Genomic DNA, 18525 nt, shown 5'->3' with positions numbered 1-18525 from the left:
CTATCTCTGCCACTGTATAGGGGACCTGAGGTCCAGAGAGTGTGTCCTGGTCAAGGCAACATAGGGACCAACAGCCCGGGCCAGCTGACAGCACAGCCTGAAACTGCCCCCATGTCCTGCAGTCTGTCCTCACTGCAGAGACCCAACCCCTGGGTGGCCCACCCTCCCCAGTTCAGCAGCAACCTGATCCCAGGGCCCTCGTCAATTTCTTGCTGTCTCTCTCCCTCAGTGCAGGAGGGCAGGACTGTGGGGGGCAGAGGAACTTGCTTTTGGGGCCTTGTGTACCCTTTGACATGACATGGGCAGGCGCAGGGGATGATGGTGCTGAGCTGGTGAGATGAGGCTGAAGCTGGAAAGAGACTCACCAGATGGCCAGAGTCAGGCCTCAGCTCAACTGTCCCCTCCCCTGGGACTCTAAGAGGCCTGCCTTGAGCCCTCTCCCCGGTCCCTTCTAGCCCATCATCTGGTTTTACTTCCCTTTTAGTCATTGTTGCCTCGTGAAATGACCACTTTTGGTTTATTTGCTTCTTGTTTATCATCTGCATCCTCTAACTAAGCCATGAGCCCCACAGGAGCAGGGGCCTGTCTCCCGTCCCCTAGGGGTCCCGTGCATCTGGAACTCTCCCATGAAATTCGCATTAAAGGGCTAATCCAATAAGAGGCATGAGTCCACCCTCATTCTGTCCTGTCTCTCTGGTCTCACATACACAGTGAGGGGTCAGGGGCTGGTCATTGGGGAACATTGTGTCACAGGAAGGGGAAGGGATTCTTCTGAAACTGAGATGAAGTTCTAGGGTTGCAAGAAGTCTAGGAGCTTCCCTGATCTTGCTCCCTTGGAGCCAGGAGGTACCCCCATGTGGCCAATGTGTGCTTCCCCCAAAACAGAGTACATGACCAAGGAGGGGCCCTCACTGTGTGATTCTAGCTCTGGCTCCCAACCTACATTATAAGAAGCTCAAGGAGTGTTCTGCCTGGAACCCTGGAACACTCCTACTCACCCTTCAACCCTAGCCAAAATGCTCACTGAGCCATTGGCCGCCTTCATCCTTTACCCTTTGCTTGGATGCCAGGAGCCTGGATGGAGCTTCCTTAGCCTCCATTCAGTCCCAAATCTCGTCAACAGTCCATGGGATCCTGGAGTGCCTTCAGAGCCTCTGGGACGACCGCCACCCACCAGCTCTGGCCACCCACGCCCCCTGCCTGGGGAGCAGGGCCTGTACCTGCTTGTTCAGGAACAAGTCCCTTCCCAGGAGGCAGTCCTCCCTGCTCAGCAGGACCCCGTCCCGAGTCTGCGGTTCTCTCCGGCAGCAGGCCTCAGGTACCTCATCGCTGTCCAAAGTCAGGAGTCGGAAAATGGATGCCAACTTGAAGTCTTCAGGCCCGTTGACCCCGCAGCAACCAAACTAGGAGGAGAGCACAGGAAGGGTCTGTGGGCGGGAGCGGGCCTGCGGGGCCGAGGGGGACAGAGAGCCTCTCCAAAGGCCAGTGAGGAAGCGGCTGGCTCCACCTGCTCCGCCTGGGGGACCTGGGAACGTCCCTCAGCCTCTCTGAGCCTCCAGTGTCCCCATCTGTAAATGGGGGGGGATGGTAACAACCCCCACCTCACCAGGCGCCTAGTCAGCGCTCAATAAACAGTCGCTGTGATGACTGTCGTTGATGACAATGACAGCTGCTTGGGGATTCCAGTCAGGGATGGCAAACAGGTCTCACTCAGAGTGTGGACTGTGATCGAGGGAGTGGTTGCTGGGAATGCCGTGTGGACCAACTCCGAGGTGGGCCTTGGCGGGGTTGGCGAGGCCGTGCCCTGGCTGATCATTGGCATGAGCAATGGGATCTCTGGTGGCCAGACATTTGCAACACTGGGCCCTGTGGCTCTGAAAGCTCATAGCGCCCCTGGGTGTGTAGGGGGGTCACTCACTGTGATCATGACCGAGTTCCAGGTGGCAGAGAAGACGTCTGTGTCGTTGTTGCCCTGATAATGCTTGGTGAGCTCCTTGGTGAAGAATTCCCGGGTGAGCTGGAGGCAGAGGGAGAGGGTGGGCTGAGACCCCACCTGGCAGCTTGGTGCTGCCCCACCCCTCCTGGTCTCTCCATTTGTCAGCTTTGGGGGAAGGGAGGGAAGCCAGGGCCCTGGTGCCAGGCTCCTGGCATTCTCCTAAGCTTGGGACGAGTTCCTTAACCCCCACCTCAAGGCCCGTGGCCTCCAGCCATCATGGGATCACTCACATGAAAAGTCTACACGCATCCCTCGGCGACCCCGAGGCCAGGGCACCCGGGGACCTCACTCTGCCCGGCAGCTCGTCTCAGAGGGGGCTTGCCTCACCCACCCTCCACCCTGAGCTGTTCCTCAGAGCTAAGCGGATGCCCTGGGCCCAGGCCCTGAAGAAACCACAGTGTGGAGCAGGGAGCCTTTGCACATCTAGTTTCCAGAGATGTCCTCGGCAGCCGCTCCTTCCCTCAGAATACTCTCCAGAGGTCTAACCGAGAGGGAGGCCCACTGGGCACTGTTCTGGGGACAGGCTGCTGCCTCCTCCCCTCTGGGGACAGCTCACCTGCTCACCACCCAGGGCCAGCTCGGGTCTCCTGCCCCTACCCCTCCTCTCCTCCCCTCTTCTCTTCGCTTCCAGGCCACCTGTGGTTGGGGCCTGGCTCTTGTAGACTCAGGAGGGAGCTGGTGCCCGGGTGCTGGAGCCCCTGGAATAAGATGGCCTGTGGGACAGGTGGCCCAAACTGGGGACCGGCCAGGGCCTCAACTGATGGTGCTCGGCCCCTTCTCCTGTGCATCACACATTCCAAGGCTCAGGGGGCAGCCTCCCTGACTGTCACATGACTACTGCTGTGCCATCACCTGGCAAGGTGTGGATGGAAGATTCCAGAATCAGGTGTGTGATTGCACTAGATGTTTTCGGAAGAGCAAGACCCTTAAGGGCCCCTGACGCTAACCTTCTGGAAAAGGCTTCGTAAGGAAGAGGCTGGTGGGGTCACCATTTGTGCTGAAAGTGCTGGGTGAGAGGCTGATGTCTCTGTGTGTCCCTCAGGACGGGACGGGCTGGCCGTGATGGCCTCCGACCCCTGGCTGGTGGCAGGGGGCCAGGGCGTGGGGCCCGGTACGTACATTTTCCCTGAAGATAAAGGCCAGGATGGCCGCCGAGAGCTCCGCCAGGAAGATGATCAGGATGAACAAGAAGAACTGCAACGAGAAGGGGAGGCTCGTGAACCCTGAGGGCGGGCGGCCCGGGGACCCCGCCCACCGAAGCCCCCTTCCACCCGCTCCACAGCTGGCACAATGCACCGATTCCCTAAAACAAGGAACTTCGCTGCCATTAAGCAGACATTTTTCATAATAAACACACCGCCCTTTGGAGTCAACAAGGCTGTAATGCAAATAATGGAAAAAGTAAACAGACAGACAAGCCTTCCATGCACACGGCCCCCCGAGCTGAGGCCCCTGCCCAGGGGTCAGTCTGGACAACCTGCCTGGCAGCCCTGGCAGGAAGCGGAAGCTGAGTCCCAGGCTCAGGGAACCCTGGCGTCCCCACCCCCAGCCCCAGCCTCATTCCCACGAGCCAGGAGTTTGAAAACTAACAGAACCCACTCCACTCACTGTATTCCCTGATGCTCTCCAAGTCAACCAGGAGGCCTCTGTCTCGGGGTCCCCTCTGCCAGGAAGGCTCGTCCTCCCTCAGTCACCAGCTCCTCGTTTTCCAGCCCAGGTGCAGCCTAGGTGCTCTCCTGCGGCTCCTGCCCCCCACCCCACCCCCAACACAGTGCCCCACAGAGATGTCCCCATGGCAGCCGCTGTGTCCCCACTGGGCCCCCAATTAAGCGCAGAGGCTGTTGTTCAGCACGCTCTCCCCAGGCCCGGACAGCACAGACACTGGTTCATGGCTATCAGATGAAGGAATGAAGCCAGGAATGACCGGCTCGCCATCATGACCTCACTGTCCACCACCTCTCAGGCCCTGGCCATCCTGGGCAGTGTTTTGGGCTGAGAGCTGTTAGCAGAAGAAAGGACACGGTGGGCCTTCATCACCTAGCACTGGTGCCGTTGGCATACGTGGTCTGTGACCATCCCAGAGTTGTCACCCCACCTGCGGCCACCAGCAGAGGACTGAGTCCCCAGTGCACAGCCAGCTGCCCCGAGACCTGCTCCCGTGGGTCAGGGTCCCCGAACCACCAGGCTACACTGGATGTGCCCAGGCTGGAAGGACGCAAAGGGTCCTGGGCTTAGTGTCCGGACGCCTCTGCCCGCCCTGCCGTGCTTTGTGTGACTTGGGACAATCACTCAAACCATCTTCCAGCCTCAGCTTCCTTGTCAGTGCAATGAGGGTGTGACACCCACTTTGGGGCTCACCTGGGAACAACGAAGTGATGGATGTGAAGTGTTGTTCTGTCATAAGAGAGGCGGAGCCAAGCTTGTCGTCCAGGCTCTCACAGGAGCGGAGGGAAGCTGCTCCACCAGCCCCAGCGCCCAGCTCCCGGGGCACCCAGCTCCGGGGGCGCCCAGCTCCGGGGACGCCCAGCTCCAGGGGCACCCAGCTCCAGGGGCGCCCAGCTCCAGGGGCGCCCAGCTCCAGGGACACCCAGCTCCAGGGGCGCCCAGCTCCAGGGACACCCAGCTCCAGGGGCGCCCAGCTCCAGGGACGCCCAGCTCCAGGGGCGCCCAGCTCCGGGGACGCCCAGCTCCGGGGGCGCCCAGCTCCGGGGACGCCCAGCTCCAGGGGCGCCCAGCTCCGGGGACGCCCAGCTCCGGGGGCGCCCAGCTCCGGGGACGCCCAGCTCCGGGGACGCCCAGCTCCAGGGGCGCCCAGCTCCGGGGACGCCCAGCTCCGGGGGCGCCCAGCTCCGGGGACGCCCAGCTCCAGGGGCGCCCAGCTCCAGGGGCACCCAGCTCCAGGGGCACCCAGCTCCAGGGACGCCCAGCTCCAGGGGCACCCAGCTCCAGGGACGCCCAGCTCCGGGGACGCTCAGCACTTCTTTCCTCCAACACTTGCATGGGCCACTGGGATGCCTTCAGTGTCTTTCTCCTGGATTGTGTTCCTTTGGACAGAAGCAGCTTTCTGCCACCGTGTCCTCATCCCGGGAAGACCCGTCACGTCCCCTCCCTGGCTTTTCAGCTTGGACAGGCTGCCCCATGAAGGTCCTGAGGCTCCTCTAAATTGCTTGGGGTTCATACCACCTCTGGGGAGCCACTGGGATGGATTTCAAAATGACTTACTGAGGACGTGGCCATGAACACATCCCCTTGACCCGTCAGACAGTTTGGTTCGGTCTCTTAAATGTCCACACTCCAGAAGCAGCCCTGGCTCAAACAGACCAGCAGCACAAAGCTCCACCCACACTGCTGTCTTTGGCGGCAGGAGTCTCGCCAGTTTTAAGCTGCCTCCAGCCCGGGCTCTATCCCTTCTCTTTCCTGGTTAGCCCCCGGACTTCCCCAGTGGAGAAAACAAGCCAGGGAAGGGAATGACTGCTCCCGAGGTGAGCAGCTCAAACATTTCGGAGCAAATCCCTCGTCTTAACCCGGCTCGTTTCCAGTGTCACGCTAACTCGCCTCGCTGCTGAGCCCTGGGGGGTCTGCTTCCCACGGGTCAGCCTTGCTGGGGTCAGCTCTGCGGGTGACCCTGGGCTGAGTTGGGGGCCTGTGACAGAGGGCCTCCTGTGCCCCTGGTCACAGCACCTGCAGTCCATTCCAGCACCCCCGGCCCCGCCCCCACGCACTGGCTGGCCCTCGGGCTGAGGGAAGTGATGTGTTCTCCACTTCTGTGGCCTCTCTTCCCCCGACAGTGACGGAGGCCGCTGGCAGGGCTCCTGGCACTTCCATTTCGCTGGTGATGGATGGTCATCCGGTGGTTTCCCGCGGCCTCCAGGGGAGCCCCTCCCTGCCCGTGCCCTCTCGGTGGAGTTGCTGGCAGTCCGCAGGCTGGCAAAGTGTGGCCTCAGAGTGGCCTCCATCCTCGGTGACTCAGCTGGCTCTCGCTATTGATCGATCGTCGCGGCTTAGACAGCTATAAACTATGAATGAGACCGAGCTCCAGCCTCGCACTCCGCGAGCGCATGGCTCTGGGAGCGTGTGCTGACCAGGATGACTTTGCACAGTTGCAGCGAGACGAGGCCGGCGAAGCCCGTGCACAAGGCGGATGCGATGTGAGAGCTGCTCAGCTGGTGGCTCTGCACCGAGAGGAAGCGTGGCCTGCCTGAAGGCGGGTGCCGGCACGGTGATCTCCGGAAAGGCAACGCCAGCTACCGTCTGCCAAGCGCTTACTCCCTAGGCCCTGGGGATCGCATGCGGTCATTTCACTGAACCCTCTTGGCAGCCTGGAGAGGTCGCTGCTGTTATCATCAACAGCCCATTGTACTGATGGGGAAACTGGGACCCCGAGAGGGCAGCAGGCCCAGCAGGTGGGCCGCACACCTGGGGTAAACGTGGGTTTCTGATTCCAGAACACGGCCTCTTAACACCAAGTCATCCGGGAACCCAGGAGAGCCTACAGGGCTTAAGACTTTCCCACGGCCTGCAGGGTCCCTTGTGGATCAACACCAGTCCCTTAGCTTCCCATTTATCACGTGTTTACATGTGCCAGGAACAGAGCAAAGCAAGGGATGGGGAGGAGGTGTTCCTATCTTCATTTCATGTAGAAGAAATCCGAGGTTCAGAGAGGTTTGGTAACCAGCTCAGGTCCCCCAAACAGGAAGTGGCAGGGCAGGGATCGGAGCCAGGCTGTTAGCACATCCCTGGCACAGCCTGCTCTCTGCTCCTTCATTCCAGGGCTGTTTATGCTGGGCCAGGCGCTGTGCTAGGTGCTGGCAAACGAACACATACAAGGCAGATACAGTCCTCATCCTGATGGAGTTTACATTGAGCCGAGTTTCCTCATTCAAGAAATGAAGTTCATGAGACGAAATGAAAGAATGAACCTGATAAGTCACTGACAGGGAAAGTGGGCCTCCCCAGGGAAGGGGGTCTGCAGGCCTGCCTGCCATTGCTCCCGCCTGGAGCAGGGTTCCCCGAGCATGGGGACCACGGGGTGCCTTGAGTGTGTGGGAGTGCGGGTCACCTGAAGGAAAGTGCCCGGCGGTGCCAACATCATAACAAGGCCACTCTGCCGCTCGCCTCCTCCAGCCTGAGGCCCTTTCCTCCTGCGTGACAGGGTCACCACTGGTCGCTTGGAGGGGATCCCCCTTGGCCCAGCCGCAGGGCTTATCCTGATGCTTCCTGGGGCTTCCCCTAATCGGGGCCTTTCCAGGGTTTGTTCGCCGCGGGTTCACCTAACCTCAATCCACCTGCCCACGGACACATTTGCCAGTAATTCCCAGCATCAGATTCACAACACTTTGCCCAGGATGGGAAAACTAACAAAGGGGTGGGAGCTGCTATTTTGCCTCCTGGGGAGCATTTCCAGACTCTTCTAGCCCATCTGCCTACAGGCTCATCTGCTTTCCGTTCTCACTTCTAATAAATATTTACCAAATTTATGTACTTCATGTGCCATTCAGCTCATTTATCTCTTTTAAACACACGCATCTCTTTTTGCTGTTCTCTTTTCCCATTTGCATGACTTTGTTATAAAAGGTTGTTTTTTTAAAAAAAAGTCTGCATCAAATAAATGGGCCAAAAAAATTCCTTGAAACTATTCAGAGGTAAGCAACCAGGAAAAACGGATGCCACAAGAATAGGCTGAAACTGGCCTGCTGTATGTGAAAATGCTGTAAGACTGATCAGCAGGAGTGTCTGAAAAATGTACTTTTAGAAAAACTCACCATTAGGTGATGTGGTCACTGGGTGCCTTGGCCCTGGGCTCAGGGTCCCTGGGACCCTGTGTTCCAGCCTCAGAGCCGGGGTGGATGCTTAGCTAAGCTGCACCCCCCAGTCCCTTTTCCTGCAGGCCTTTGAGCCTGGGTTCTGGAGGAGCCTCGAGGCTCCTTCTTGGCCCCTCCCAAGACAAGTCTTCCCTCCCTCCCAGCAGCCTGAGGGAGGCGTCTCAGGCTTCCCTAAGGGGTGGACCCCCACATGGACAGGTCCAGGTTAAAAGAGGAAGTGGTCCTTCTTAGTTTTTAGATCCTGAGTCTTTTTGAAAACCTTCTAGAAGCTGTGGTGTTTCGCCCCAGAACATGCATGTGCACACCACACACACACACACATACACAGCACACATGCACAGGTACACACACGCAGGCCCTGACATAATATTTTACATATAATTGCAGGTGAGTTTTTAACCACTTGAGTCCATGCCAGCCCCTCAGCCCTGGTCTGAGGGAAGGAGACCTGGGCCCAAGGGTCCCCTCCTTTGACCTGCACAGTGACCTCCAGCTTGTGTGTGCTGGGCATCAGAAGGGGGCAAGGAGAAGAGGGAATGGGAGGGGGAGAGAGGAGGGAAGGAAAGAGGAAGGGGGAGGGAGACAGGACAGAGGCAAGGAGCACTCAGGAGAGGGGTAGGAAAGGCAGCAGGAATAGAAACCAAGAGATGAAGAGAAAGGCAGAGGCGGGGGGGGGGGGGGGGGGGTGTGGAGAAAGAGCGAGCAAAGAAAGGGAGCAGCAGAGATGAGACTGAAGAGAGACAAAAGGGAGGAATAAAGGCAATAAAGAAAGGAGTGGGAAGGGGCTACTGTGAGGGTCGGTGGGCTGGACCCAGACACGCCAGGACTTCATTCTCTCTCAGAGCAAACCTCATCCTGGGCCTTGGTCTCCTAAGCACTGAGGAGAGGGCCAGTCCATACGGCAGGCTCAGAGGGAGCCACTTAGCTCGCTGCCTCCCCAGCCCCTTCCTGGCTTGGCTTCAGAGATGAGCCCATTAACAATGATGTGCCCTGGGGGCCGAGGTGTAGGGGGACCGGAGGGGCGGTTCAGTGTGTCCCGGCACCCATACCCAGCTCCCTTTAAAGTCCCAGGGGCTCTCCAAGCCCAGATTTCCCGTGCACCATCTGACACTGCAGAGAGTTTCCCACCAGGGGGCGCCCACGGGCTTCTTTGTTTCTCTCCCAGTGAAAAGTTTGCAGTGTGTATGTGACTGAAGGCCAAAGGGACCCAAGGCTTCAGTGTCACGCATTTCACAGCATATTTCACTTGGTCTCTGAGACGTGGGGCATCTCACTGGGACAGTGGGGGCCGTGGAGTGTGTCCTCATCTGTGGAGGAGGCACTGGGCCAGGTCTCTGCCTCTCAGAGCGCCGGCAGGAGCAGCCAGAGCCTTGCAAGGACGTCCTCCAGATGACCAGCCCAGACCTTCCTATGGCTTCACTCCCACCACCCACTCGCCATCCACACACACACTTCTCTACGCAGGGCTGCTTTGAACTGAACCCATAGCAGGGCTGGGCTCCACCCACAAGTTCTCCTAACCCTGGGGGCTCACAGGATCCCACAGGGGGAGAGGACCCACCTGTCAAGGCCAGGAAGGTGAGCAGAAGCCCAAAGAACCACAGCTCACGGGACTCCCACAGACAAACAACACCTTCCTCCTTCTCTCGTGAGCTGGTCGGCTCCTTGCTTACTTAACAAGCAAAGTCACTGAGACTCAGAGAGGTTAAGAAACTAGACGAGAGTCACATCATTAGTTAGGGGACAGAGCAGGGCGCACACTCCAGCGAGGTCTGCCTGCTGCCCAGCCCATCCTTATGGGATCCACACCGCCCCCTGTCCATGAGGGAGGGACAGCCACTCTTGGCCCCGATGCATCGTCAGCACCTAGTGAACTATGTGGCCCATAGGAGCCGTCCAAGGACTATTTATTTAATAAGAAAAGTACCTTCAGAGGTCCTATGATTTCTATTTTGGAACTGGAAATGCAAACGGCGACTTATCCAATGGCTGTCTTAGCCCTTGTACCAAGGAAGGAATTATCTATTGAAGTTCTTAAAAGTAAGCAAGTAGATAAGCATCGTGGCCAACATTCTCCGTTGACAATGCCATGGAGGAGGCTGGCTGTTTGGACCTGGAGGCTGAGGCCACTCTCCACGTGGGGGCAGCTTGCCCACACGGCCCGCCTGGCCCAGCACAGAGCAAGCTCTGGAAGCTGGGGCTGCAAGTCCCCATGGCAAAGGCTGGCGCCCCCCCCCCCCCACCCCCCCAACTCCAGGAGGATGGCCTGCTTGGCCCAGACCTCGGTGTGAGTCCCTGCAGGGTAGGCACCGGGCCCCCATGGGGGGCGGGGATGGCAGTACTCACAAACAGCAGCAGACACTTATTCTCCCGGATGGCCCCGCAGCAGCCCAGGAAGCCGAGCAGGAAAAGCAGGCCCCCCATGGCCAGGAGGATGTAGACGCCCGTGATGAGCAAGGGGTTGGCAGCCACGATCTCTCGGAAGCCAGTGGGGTCCACCATGACCCAGATGCCAATGCCCAGCAGACAGGCCCCACCCAGCTGCTCGCGGGTCAGTCAGGAGGGAGGGGAAGAAACAGAAGAACGGAGTTAGGTATTAGATACTCCCCCACACACACCTTCCCAAGCGAGGCCCTGAGGAGGCGGTGGGCCCTGGTGAGCCAGGCAGGAACTCCATTTGTTGCAGGAGCCAGAGTCCCAGCACCGCTGGTCACTGCTCCGAGTCTTCCTACTTACTCTGACCTGGTCTCAACCCAACCTCTGTCCCAGCCCCCCCTCGGCCTGCTGAGAACCATGTATGTGGAGTTTATTTGCTACTTTTAAACTCCCCTTAAATGTCAGAGCTGTAGGGTGAGGAGGTCACCTAGTCCAACCCTCAGATTCCACACTGAACCCCAGAGGGGGCCAATGACTTGCTGAAGGTCACACACAATTTCAAGGCAGGACCCTGGCCTCCCTGACTCCAGCCCCAAGGATACTCACCAAACTCCCAGAACATGCACTGACACCTACACTGTGCCTGCACCCTGCCAGGGACAGGAAAACACAGACAGAAGCCATCCCTTCTGTCTCCAACAGGAGCTCAGGCTGGGCTCCCCACTCTCAGTTTGGGCTCCCCACTCTCAAATCTGCACCTGGAAAGCCTTTGGTCTATGTCTTCATCTGCATGGCCCCTCTCTCCATGCCTTACTCATCTTTGGAGAGAGGCAGCATAGATCAGAGAAAGAGCTGTGGTACTTCTTAGCTGTGTGACCTTGGGTAAGTGGCTTAACCTCTCTGAACTTCAGCTTCCTCATGGTTTAAAAAAAAAAGATAGTCATTCCCATCTCCCAAGGAAGAAAGGACAGAGTGGATGTGAATGTACTTAGCAGGTTTCAATAAATATCCATTCCATTTGTCCTGGGTACAGAATATTGGAAACAGATCAGTTGCAGGAGAGCCAGTTTGGCATTGTTGGATTTTAAAGGCTGTGAAGTGTCTGAAATCCCTGTGTGGTGCGGGGGCCTGAAGAATGAATGACAGATGGTGGGAGGAGCAAACTGCGGAGCTCTGGCTTGGCTGAGCGGGGTCTGCAAGCTGCGGGGAAGCGCTGCACAGTTTGGGGCAAGAGATGATATTTTAGGCACAGTTAGGACAGGGGTGGGGTGGAGGGGCTGGAGGCACCGGCAGCGGGAAGAGAGAAGAAGGGAAAACCGACAATTTTGCCTCTGTCATTGGTCCTGACCAGCCTCCAGTGTGACCTGCGTCCCTCCTCGTGGCTGGTGGAGGGTTGGGGTCTGCCACCTGTGTGCTGAGGTCCGCTGCAAGGAGGGCTTGAGCAGACTGAGCTGCCCAGGCGACTCCGCCCACTTCAGCTGGAGACACTGGGGCTGCCCGGGGGTCACCCAGCTTAGAAACTGGGTCTAGAATTCAAGTCTGTCGGGCTTCCTGCTCTTCAGAATTATGGGGCAGGGGAGGGAATCCAGGACAGTTGCTGAGATGAATAAAAAATGGATGGAGAGACAGACACAGTCAGCCTTACCAGAAAGGGGCCTCTTTTTCATAGTGGCCTTCCCCTGGAGGACACTGGTGGACGTTTAATCATCCAGGTCTTGGCTGCACTAAGATCAAAGGTTCAGGTGGGTCAGGAAAGCCTGTAGGGGCTCAGGACGCCAGGAGCATGGCTCTCTCCTGGGCAAGGCCACGGGCCAGAGCAGAGCCTTGGTGGCTCCCAGCAGGTGGGCAGTGCTGCTGGCCCCCTGAGCACTCTGGGCTCTGTCCATCATAGGTGGGAGGGGATGGGGCTCAGCTACTGAGTGCTGACGCAAGGCAGGCACTTCCTCATCTTGCTTAATTTTTTTAGAAGACCTGTTGAGGTAGGTAATGAAGGGATGAAGATACTGAGGTTCAGAGAGGTGAAGTGTGTTTCAAATCGCATAGCTGATAAGATGCTAGGCTTGGCTTTGAATCTACTAGAGAAGTTTCTAAATCCATCAGGTTCCCCTCCAGCTGGCATCTGTAAGGCTCTGGGGGTCGGGGCTAGGTGGGGCTCCCTCTGCTGTGCTCTGATCACCCCATCTCCTCCTTTCCCCAAACCCTCCCAGGGTCAGATCCCAAGACAGTGGCCAGGAATGAGGCCCTCACTCTTTGTCGGAGGAGCTGGACCATCCCGGGCCCAGGAAAAATGTCCCTCCTAGAATGGCGGGCTGTTTGGAGTGGGGTGGGCACCGCCAGGGCCTCCCATCCAGGAAACCCTGGCCCCTGTGCCCGCCCTGGGACTCAGCCCATTGTGACTATTTCCAGCAGCAGTCAGTTCTGCCCACTCAGCTGAGACCTAGGGCGACCCCAGGCACGCTCCAGGAATACTTACAAATATGAAGAAATTGAAAACAAACATCAGGTACTTCATGCAACTCAGACAGTCACCTTCCATGGCTCCACCTGCAAAACAGCAAGGCTCCTCAGGTCTCCCCCTGGTGGCCCTTTCCCTTCCTTCCTCCCGCTGCCCAGCCACCAGACGGCTCCTCTACCTGCCCTTCCAGACCCCAACCGGCTGCATTAGCGGTTGCTCCCTGTCAGGAGAGGTAAGGACTCTGATGTGGAGAATTTCTGAGCGGGGAGATGAGTGTGTGCAGTGGTTTTCAAACTGGGTTCCCTGCCACTAACCATATCCTACAGCTATTTCCAGGACATCCAATAACATCTCAGAAATCAACCCCTCACCACTGGCCAGGCACGTGTCTTGGGTTTTAGAGCAAGTAAACCACCCCAGGATGGGGGACCCTGTTTCTTGGGTTATTCAGAAGCTCTGGCCACTAGATATGTAGGGCTCTGCAGTCCAAACACGAAGGTGGAACTTTAACATGTACGTAACCAATGACCTAGTGACGGCAACCCTGTTTGGTAGATAAAATCCTTGAAGTCTTGGGGCTCAGAGGGATGAAATGTGGGAGTCAGCATCACAGGCGAACTTGACTTCGTGTGAATTCAATGTCCCACGTGCACTGGGAAAGCGAGCAGGAGAGCAGCTTAGGTGCTGAGTTCTGGGGCATCTGCCCCCGGGGAGCACCGGGGAGAGCCCTGGGCCTGCTGCCTTGGGTCTCGTGGTCTCAAGGCACCTGTGCCTGCCACCGTGGCCCCGCACCTGGCCGAGTGAGGGTCCCGGGCTTACAGATGGGTGTTCTTTCCCCCGGATGCAGCCAATTGTTTCTTGTATAACAAAACCAGGTGTTTAAGAGCTTTGAGGGGATTTAAGGGGAGCTTTCCTTTGACACCGCTGTTTGTGTAAGTGCTGGTTCGAGCTTAGCCCTCATATAACTTGTGTCACCAGCATTTCGGTGAAAGAAGTTCTTGGTCATAAAAAGTCAGGGCGGCGCCGATCTGTCCCAATACCCTCACGTTGGAAATGAGCAAACTGAGGCTGAGAAAGGGAAAGGGGGTTTGGCCAAGGTCCCAAACCAACTAGTGGAGGATCTGAAACTGAAGCCCAGACCAGTGCCCACGGATACACTACTTATCGAAGTTTTACTCATTGATTCTGGTAGCACACATCTCCCACTGTTAGAATGTACACTTCCTTAAGGCATGGACCTGTTTACCGCCACCTTCCTAGTGCTTTGAGCCGCGCCTGGCCCATGGCAGGTCCCCAATTAATATGTCTGAATGAATGAATGGCGGGAAGAGAAAACAGATAGAAGACAATGATCAGCAAATCAGAGAAATAGATAAAGACGAGTCAGAAAGAAAGATGGAGAAAGACGGAGAAAGAGCGAGAGAGCAAGAAGTGATGCAGGAAGAGACAGACAGACAGAAAGAATTGAGGGGGTGGGGGGAGGGGCACTGAGTGAGGAGGAGGCAGCTGCTGACTTGTCACCTGGGCAGTTCTTTTGGCGTCAGCAGGACAGAGTCTCCTGGTCAAAGGGGCTGCTGTATAATTCTGTTATTGGCCCGGCTTGTCCTATAAGAGAAAATATTCCATTACTATAGGAAGTCATTAAGGCACAGCCATGTTCAAGAAGCCGTTTATGAAAACCCGCCCTCCGGACACATACTCAGGCAAGTGCCTCGCTCATCTAGGCCCATTAGGGCTAATGAAAAGCCCTCAGCACCTGGGCCCCTCCAGCTGCAGAGGCCGGCAGGGATGCCCGCCTTCTGCCCAGATGGCAGCTCTAGGTGCCCCTGCTGGGGCTGCGTGGGGAACATCTTCAAAAGACTTGCAATCTCTGGCCTGGCTTCAGCTACGCTGCCACACTGCATGTGGCTGATGAGCTGGGAGGAGACAATGGGCATGGGTGGCCCATGTACCTGGCTGCCACCTGGCTGCTACCTGGGCATCTGCAATGATACCTCAGTAGAGAGTGCTAGCGGGGCCCTGTTCATCAAAGCCCCGCCCCAGGTTCCCCATCTCCCCCGAGAGAGAAATCTGGTGTTGGAAAGGGTTCCATAGCTTCGAGTAAGGACTTGCCGGAAGGGTCCTACAGAGAGTCAGCTCCCGGCAGTGGAAATGAAGGTCTGGTTTCAGCAGTCAAATGTGCCCAGGTGGAAAGGCCAGTTCTACCAGACTCGTGGGGAATTCCACAGCCGGGTCCTGCTCAGACACTGGGCTAGAGGACAAGTTTCAGGGGAGATCTGAGGCCCGGGAGCTTGGGCTGCCGTGCCTCCCCACAGGGAGGACAAGGGAGACAGGGAGGATTTCTGGGTCTCAGGTGCCCGTTCAGATTCCTTCTTCCCATTCAGGCCGGTCCATGCTCACTCCACCGCCACTTCTTCTGCACAGCCTGGCACACCTCGCTGGGCACACCTGCCTGGGCCGGCTCCCTGAGACCGTTACAAAGTCACTTCCCTCCCGGAGTTGTTAAATTCTCCTCTGAACACGGAGATTCTCCATTTTGAAGCCAAAGGTGGTTGTAGGAATTCATGGTATGAGACATAAAATGAACCGATGTAATATGAAAACACTTGGAAACCAGGAAAGCACAGTTGCCAGGGGCAGCATCGTCACAGATGGGAAATAAGTGGATGCTCGAACCACATCCACCAGTTACCCATGGAGGTGAGTGTGGGAGAGGACCATGGACATATGGCTGACTCAGGATGGGTAAAAACACCTTTCCCCTAAGGCCCCAAATTCAAATTAATGTTTACAGTGTTGTGATAACTGAAGTTAGTAATAACTAACAGTATTGAGCAGTTACCATGTACCAGACTACGCTAAGCATTTCTCCTTCTTCTCTTGTTTCATTCTCACCGAGGAAGTGGGTGCATTATGTCATTTACAGATGAGGAAACTGAGGCTCAGAGAATGTAATTAACTGGCCTGATTTTATTCACGTGGTTAGTAAGACATGGCCATGATTCAGGCCCAAGTTTGCTGGACTCCAAACCAGAGCTCCAGACAAAACACCAGTCCATGGACCTGGTACCAGAGAGAGGACACCAGGAAGAGCAAGCACTATGCCTCGGTCCCCAGGTCTCCAACCAGTGCTGCTCTGCCCTGAATCAGGCAACAAGGCAGAATCCCAGGGACCAGCTAGCATCCCTCCTGTGCCAGCTAGAGGCCTCTGGGGGGTAACCCGAAACTGCCATCCCTTGACAGATGGGGGCCCTGAGGCCCAGAGAGGGGCAGAGACGGGGCGAGGTCATGCAGCGCCTCAGGGGTCTCCTCTGCAGGCCCCTGCCAAGGCCAGACAGCTTTATTAATGTTGCCCCTCCCACTGCCCCAGATGGCGCCTCAGTCCCATCTGCACAGAGCGGGGTTCTCTGATTAAGAAGGACAGCTCAGTTCATAAATCACTCCTTTTACTTTCACTGCCCCCAGCCCCCAGGCATGCTCTCCGGAGAGAGAGAAAAGAAGACAAGTGGACATCAGCGATGGAGAAGCCCCCACCAGAGGAAGCAAATGTAAGTCTGGGCTGCTGGAGAGTGAGAAACGTCCTGTACGCGCCCCTGCCAGGTGAGGGTGTTGTGGTGCAGGAGCGGCCTCACCCACAAACCCTGGGTTCCAACCAGCAGGGTCTCTGCCCTGACAAGCTGAGACCTGGGCCACCCTCCTCAACACCTTGAGCCTGTTTCCTCACCTGTGCCATGGGGTTTCTCAATCTAACTCCCAGGGTCCTTGAGAGAAGTGAAGGAGATGATGTCGGTGAAAGCACTTTAGCGGCTGCACATCCAGTTCCTTCCTCCCTGTGTGCGGCAGACACCTACTAATGCCAGCCCTGGGCTGGATCCAAGGCACGGAGACCAAGGACTTGCTCAAGTCTAGTGAGAAGCAACAACCCGGTACTCGGGGAGGAGTGTTTAGAGCCATCAACCTAGTGCTCTGGGCATGCCCAGCAGGAGAGAGAAAGGGCTGGAGGGGATCCTAGAAGCTGGGGAGGCCCGTGTGTGGGGAGGACAGGGAGGACCAACATTCATTGGGCTCAATGAGAGTATACTGTGCCAGGGGCCATTACCAACACTATCTTACTTGAAAAAAACTGCAAAATAGATATTATCATCATTCCCTTTCACAGAAAAGGGAAGAAACTCTCCAACAGGCCAGAAAAGTCTCAGAGCCAGCAGTGACACCAGGTTTTCAGAGCCACGCTTTCCTTCATCCGGATGGAGGAGGCTGGTCAGAATAACAATGATGCTAGCCGTCAGGTTCAAAGCTGAGGGGGGAGGACTTATTTGCGCTCTGGCTGCGCCTGCTGGGCCTCATCCCGGAGACAGACGGTCTGATAAACAAGCAATTGGCCCTAAATCCTGGAGTGCCTGGCAATGGCACGGACACGGGGACATGGACACAGCTGAGTGGGGGATAAAATCTAATTAGGCTCCTGGGAGTGGTGCCTTGAGGGTTAACGGTACCAGGCAACCTGCCTTGGATGCAATGGGATCCTAAATGATAGCTCCCCAGACCCACTGAATTTTGAATGTCCATGGCATCTGGGAAGGACATGTCTCTGGTCTAGGAGTTGAGGCAGTACTTGGGCGCTCAGCCCTTGCCACAATCCCTTTCCTCTGTCCCACCCAGAACTCGCACAAGCTGTTTCCATCAGAGAATCTCCAAAGAAGAAAGCGCCTTAGTGAGGGGTAACTGGAAAGCCGGCTTTTCACACTGGGGATGCCGAGGCCCAGAGAGTGGCAGGGTCTTGCCTAAAGTCACACAGCAGGGCTGGAACCGGGAGCTGCTGACTTTAAGCCTGCTGCTTTCCCCCCACGCAGCCAGCCACCTAAGACTGACATCTTACTTTATCGTGACTTCCAGAGCACTTTTCCTATATTTCCTCACTGAATTGCCCCAACTACCCCAGGAGATGGGCACGCCTGCTTTACAAGTGAGGAAACTGAGGCTCAGAGGTGCGAAATCACTGGCCCAGAGTATCACAGGAGGCCGGAGAAATTGCTGGGACAAAGCAGGATTCCTCATCCTTCCCTGGCTGCCCTCCAAAGGTGTGGCCTCCGGGACTTGGGCCTGCTGAGCCCCAGAGTGACCACGGTCCAGGGCTCCCACCCACCCACAGGGACCTGGGCTGGACTCAAGCCACAGGGAGTGCTCATCCCAGACCCAGGCAGTGAGTCTGTGCTCCTGCCTTTGAACGGAGACGGCCCTATTGCAAAGGCCTCTGGGAACGAAGGTTCTGCTTCCTCTTGCAGAGACTTTTACTTGCCACGGTCCAGGCGCTGAAGGCAAGGCAACCTGTGCAATCTGAACTTGGTCATGAGCAAGAGCGGTGGAGGGCACTCTGTGTGTCGGGAGCAGGATTTGGCCTCAGAACATGAGTCCAAGTTCAGGGTGGTGCCCACCAGCGAAATGTAGCTGAGGCAGCATGAGGGACTGAGTTGCCGGGCTGGGAGGGGCAAAGGAGGGCGGAGGGAGGAGGGAGGACCCCCGCCTCCTGAGGCAGATCCTGCCCTGTCCTTCGCCCCTGCTGAGCCCTCCAGGGAAGTTTCCCCGACTGCCAACCTGGTGATCTGGGGAAAGGCAGGTGTAAGAAGACACAAGCAGACATTCCCAGGGCCCAGGGAGGACAGGTGCAGTCGGGCACACCTGGGCAGTCCCGCTGGGCTGTGCGGGCACACTTGGGTTCTGGGTGATGGCATGGGCATCGAGGAAATGGGAAAGGAGGCCAGCTCAGACTCCCAGGACGGAAGGGGCAGGAGTGTGCCCTCTGAATGTGTCATTGCTGTCAGACCTTCCCCACCAGACAGAAGCCTTCCGTGGCCGGCACAGTGCTCCCACTTCCT

At 57.1% G+C, this 18525-nt stretch overlaps 1 protein-coding gene across 2 annotated transcripts in view; it reads right to left on the bottom strand.

Moving 5' to 3' along the window:
- Positions 1-18525, bottom strand: part of TSPAN18 (tetraspanin 18) — a 146184-nt gene that overhangs the window by 5169 nt on the left and 122490 nt on the right. Inside the window, exons 4-9 of one of the 2 annotated variants that reach the window (XM_070427840.1) lie at positions 14171-14254; positions 12668-12738; positions 10165-10359; positions 3116-3190; positions 1919-2017; positions 1221-1403 (exon numbers count right to left, since the gene is read on the bottom strand). In XM_070427840.1, coding sequence (XP_070283941.1) covers positions 1221-1403; positions 1919-2017; positions 3116-3190; positions 10165-10359; positions 12668-12730 — 615 coding nt within the window. In that variant the 5' untranslated portion in view covers positions 12731-12738; positions 14171-14254. The remainder of the gene's footprint in view (positions 1-1220; positions 1404-1918; positions 2018-3115; positions 3191-10164; positions 10360-12667; positions 12739-14170; positions 14255-18525) is intronic. The other variant, XM_070427841.1, reaches the window with a different exon arrangement.

The sequence above is a fragment of the Myotis yumanensis genome, unplaced genomic scaffold, assembly GCF_028538775.1.
Source record: "Myotis yumanensis isolate MYYU_CA2020_CCGP unplaced genomic scaffold, mMyoYum1.0.hap1 SCAF_10, whole genome shotgun sequence".
In the NCBI taxonomy this organism is placed as follows: Eukaryota; Metazoa; Chordata; class Mammalia; order Chiroptera; family Vespertilionidae; genus Myotis; species Myotis yumanensis.
This window is presented reverse-complemented; position numbering and strand designations above follow the sequence as displayed.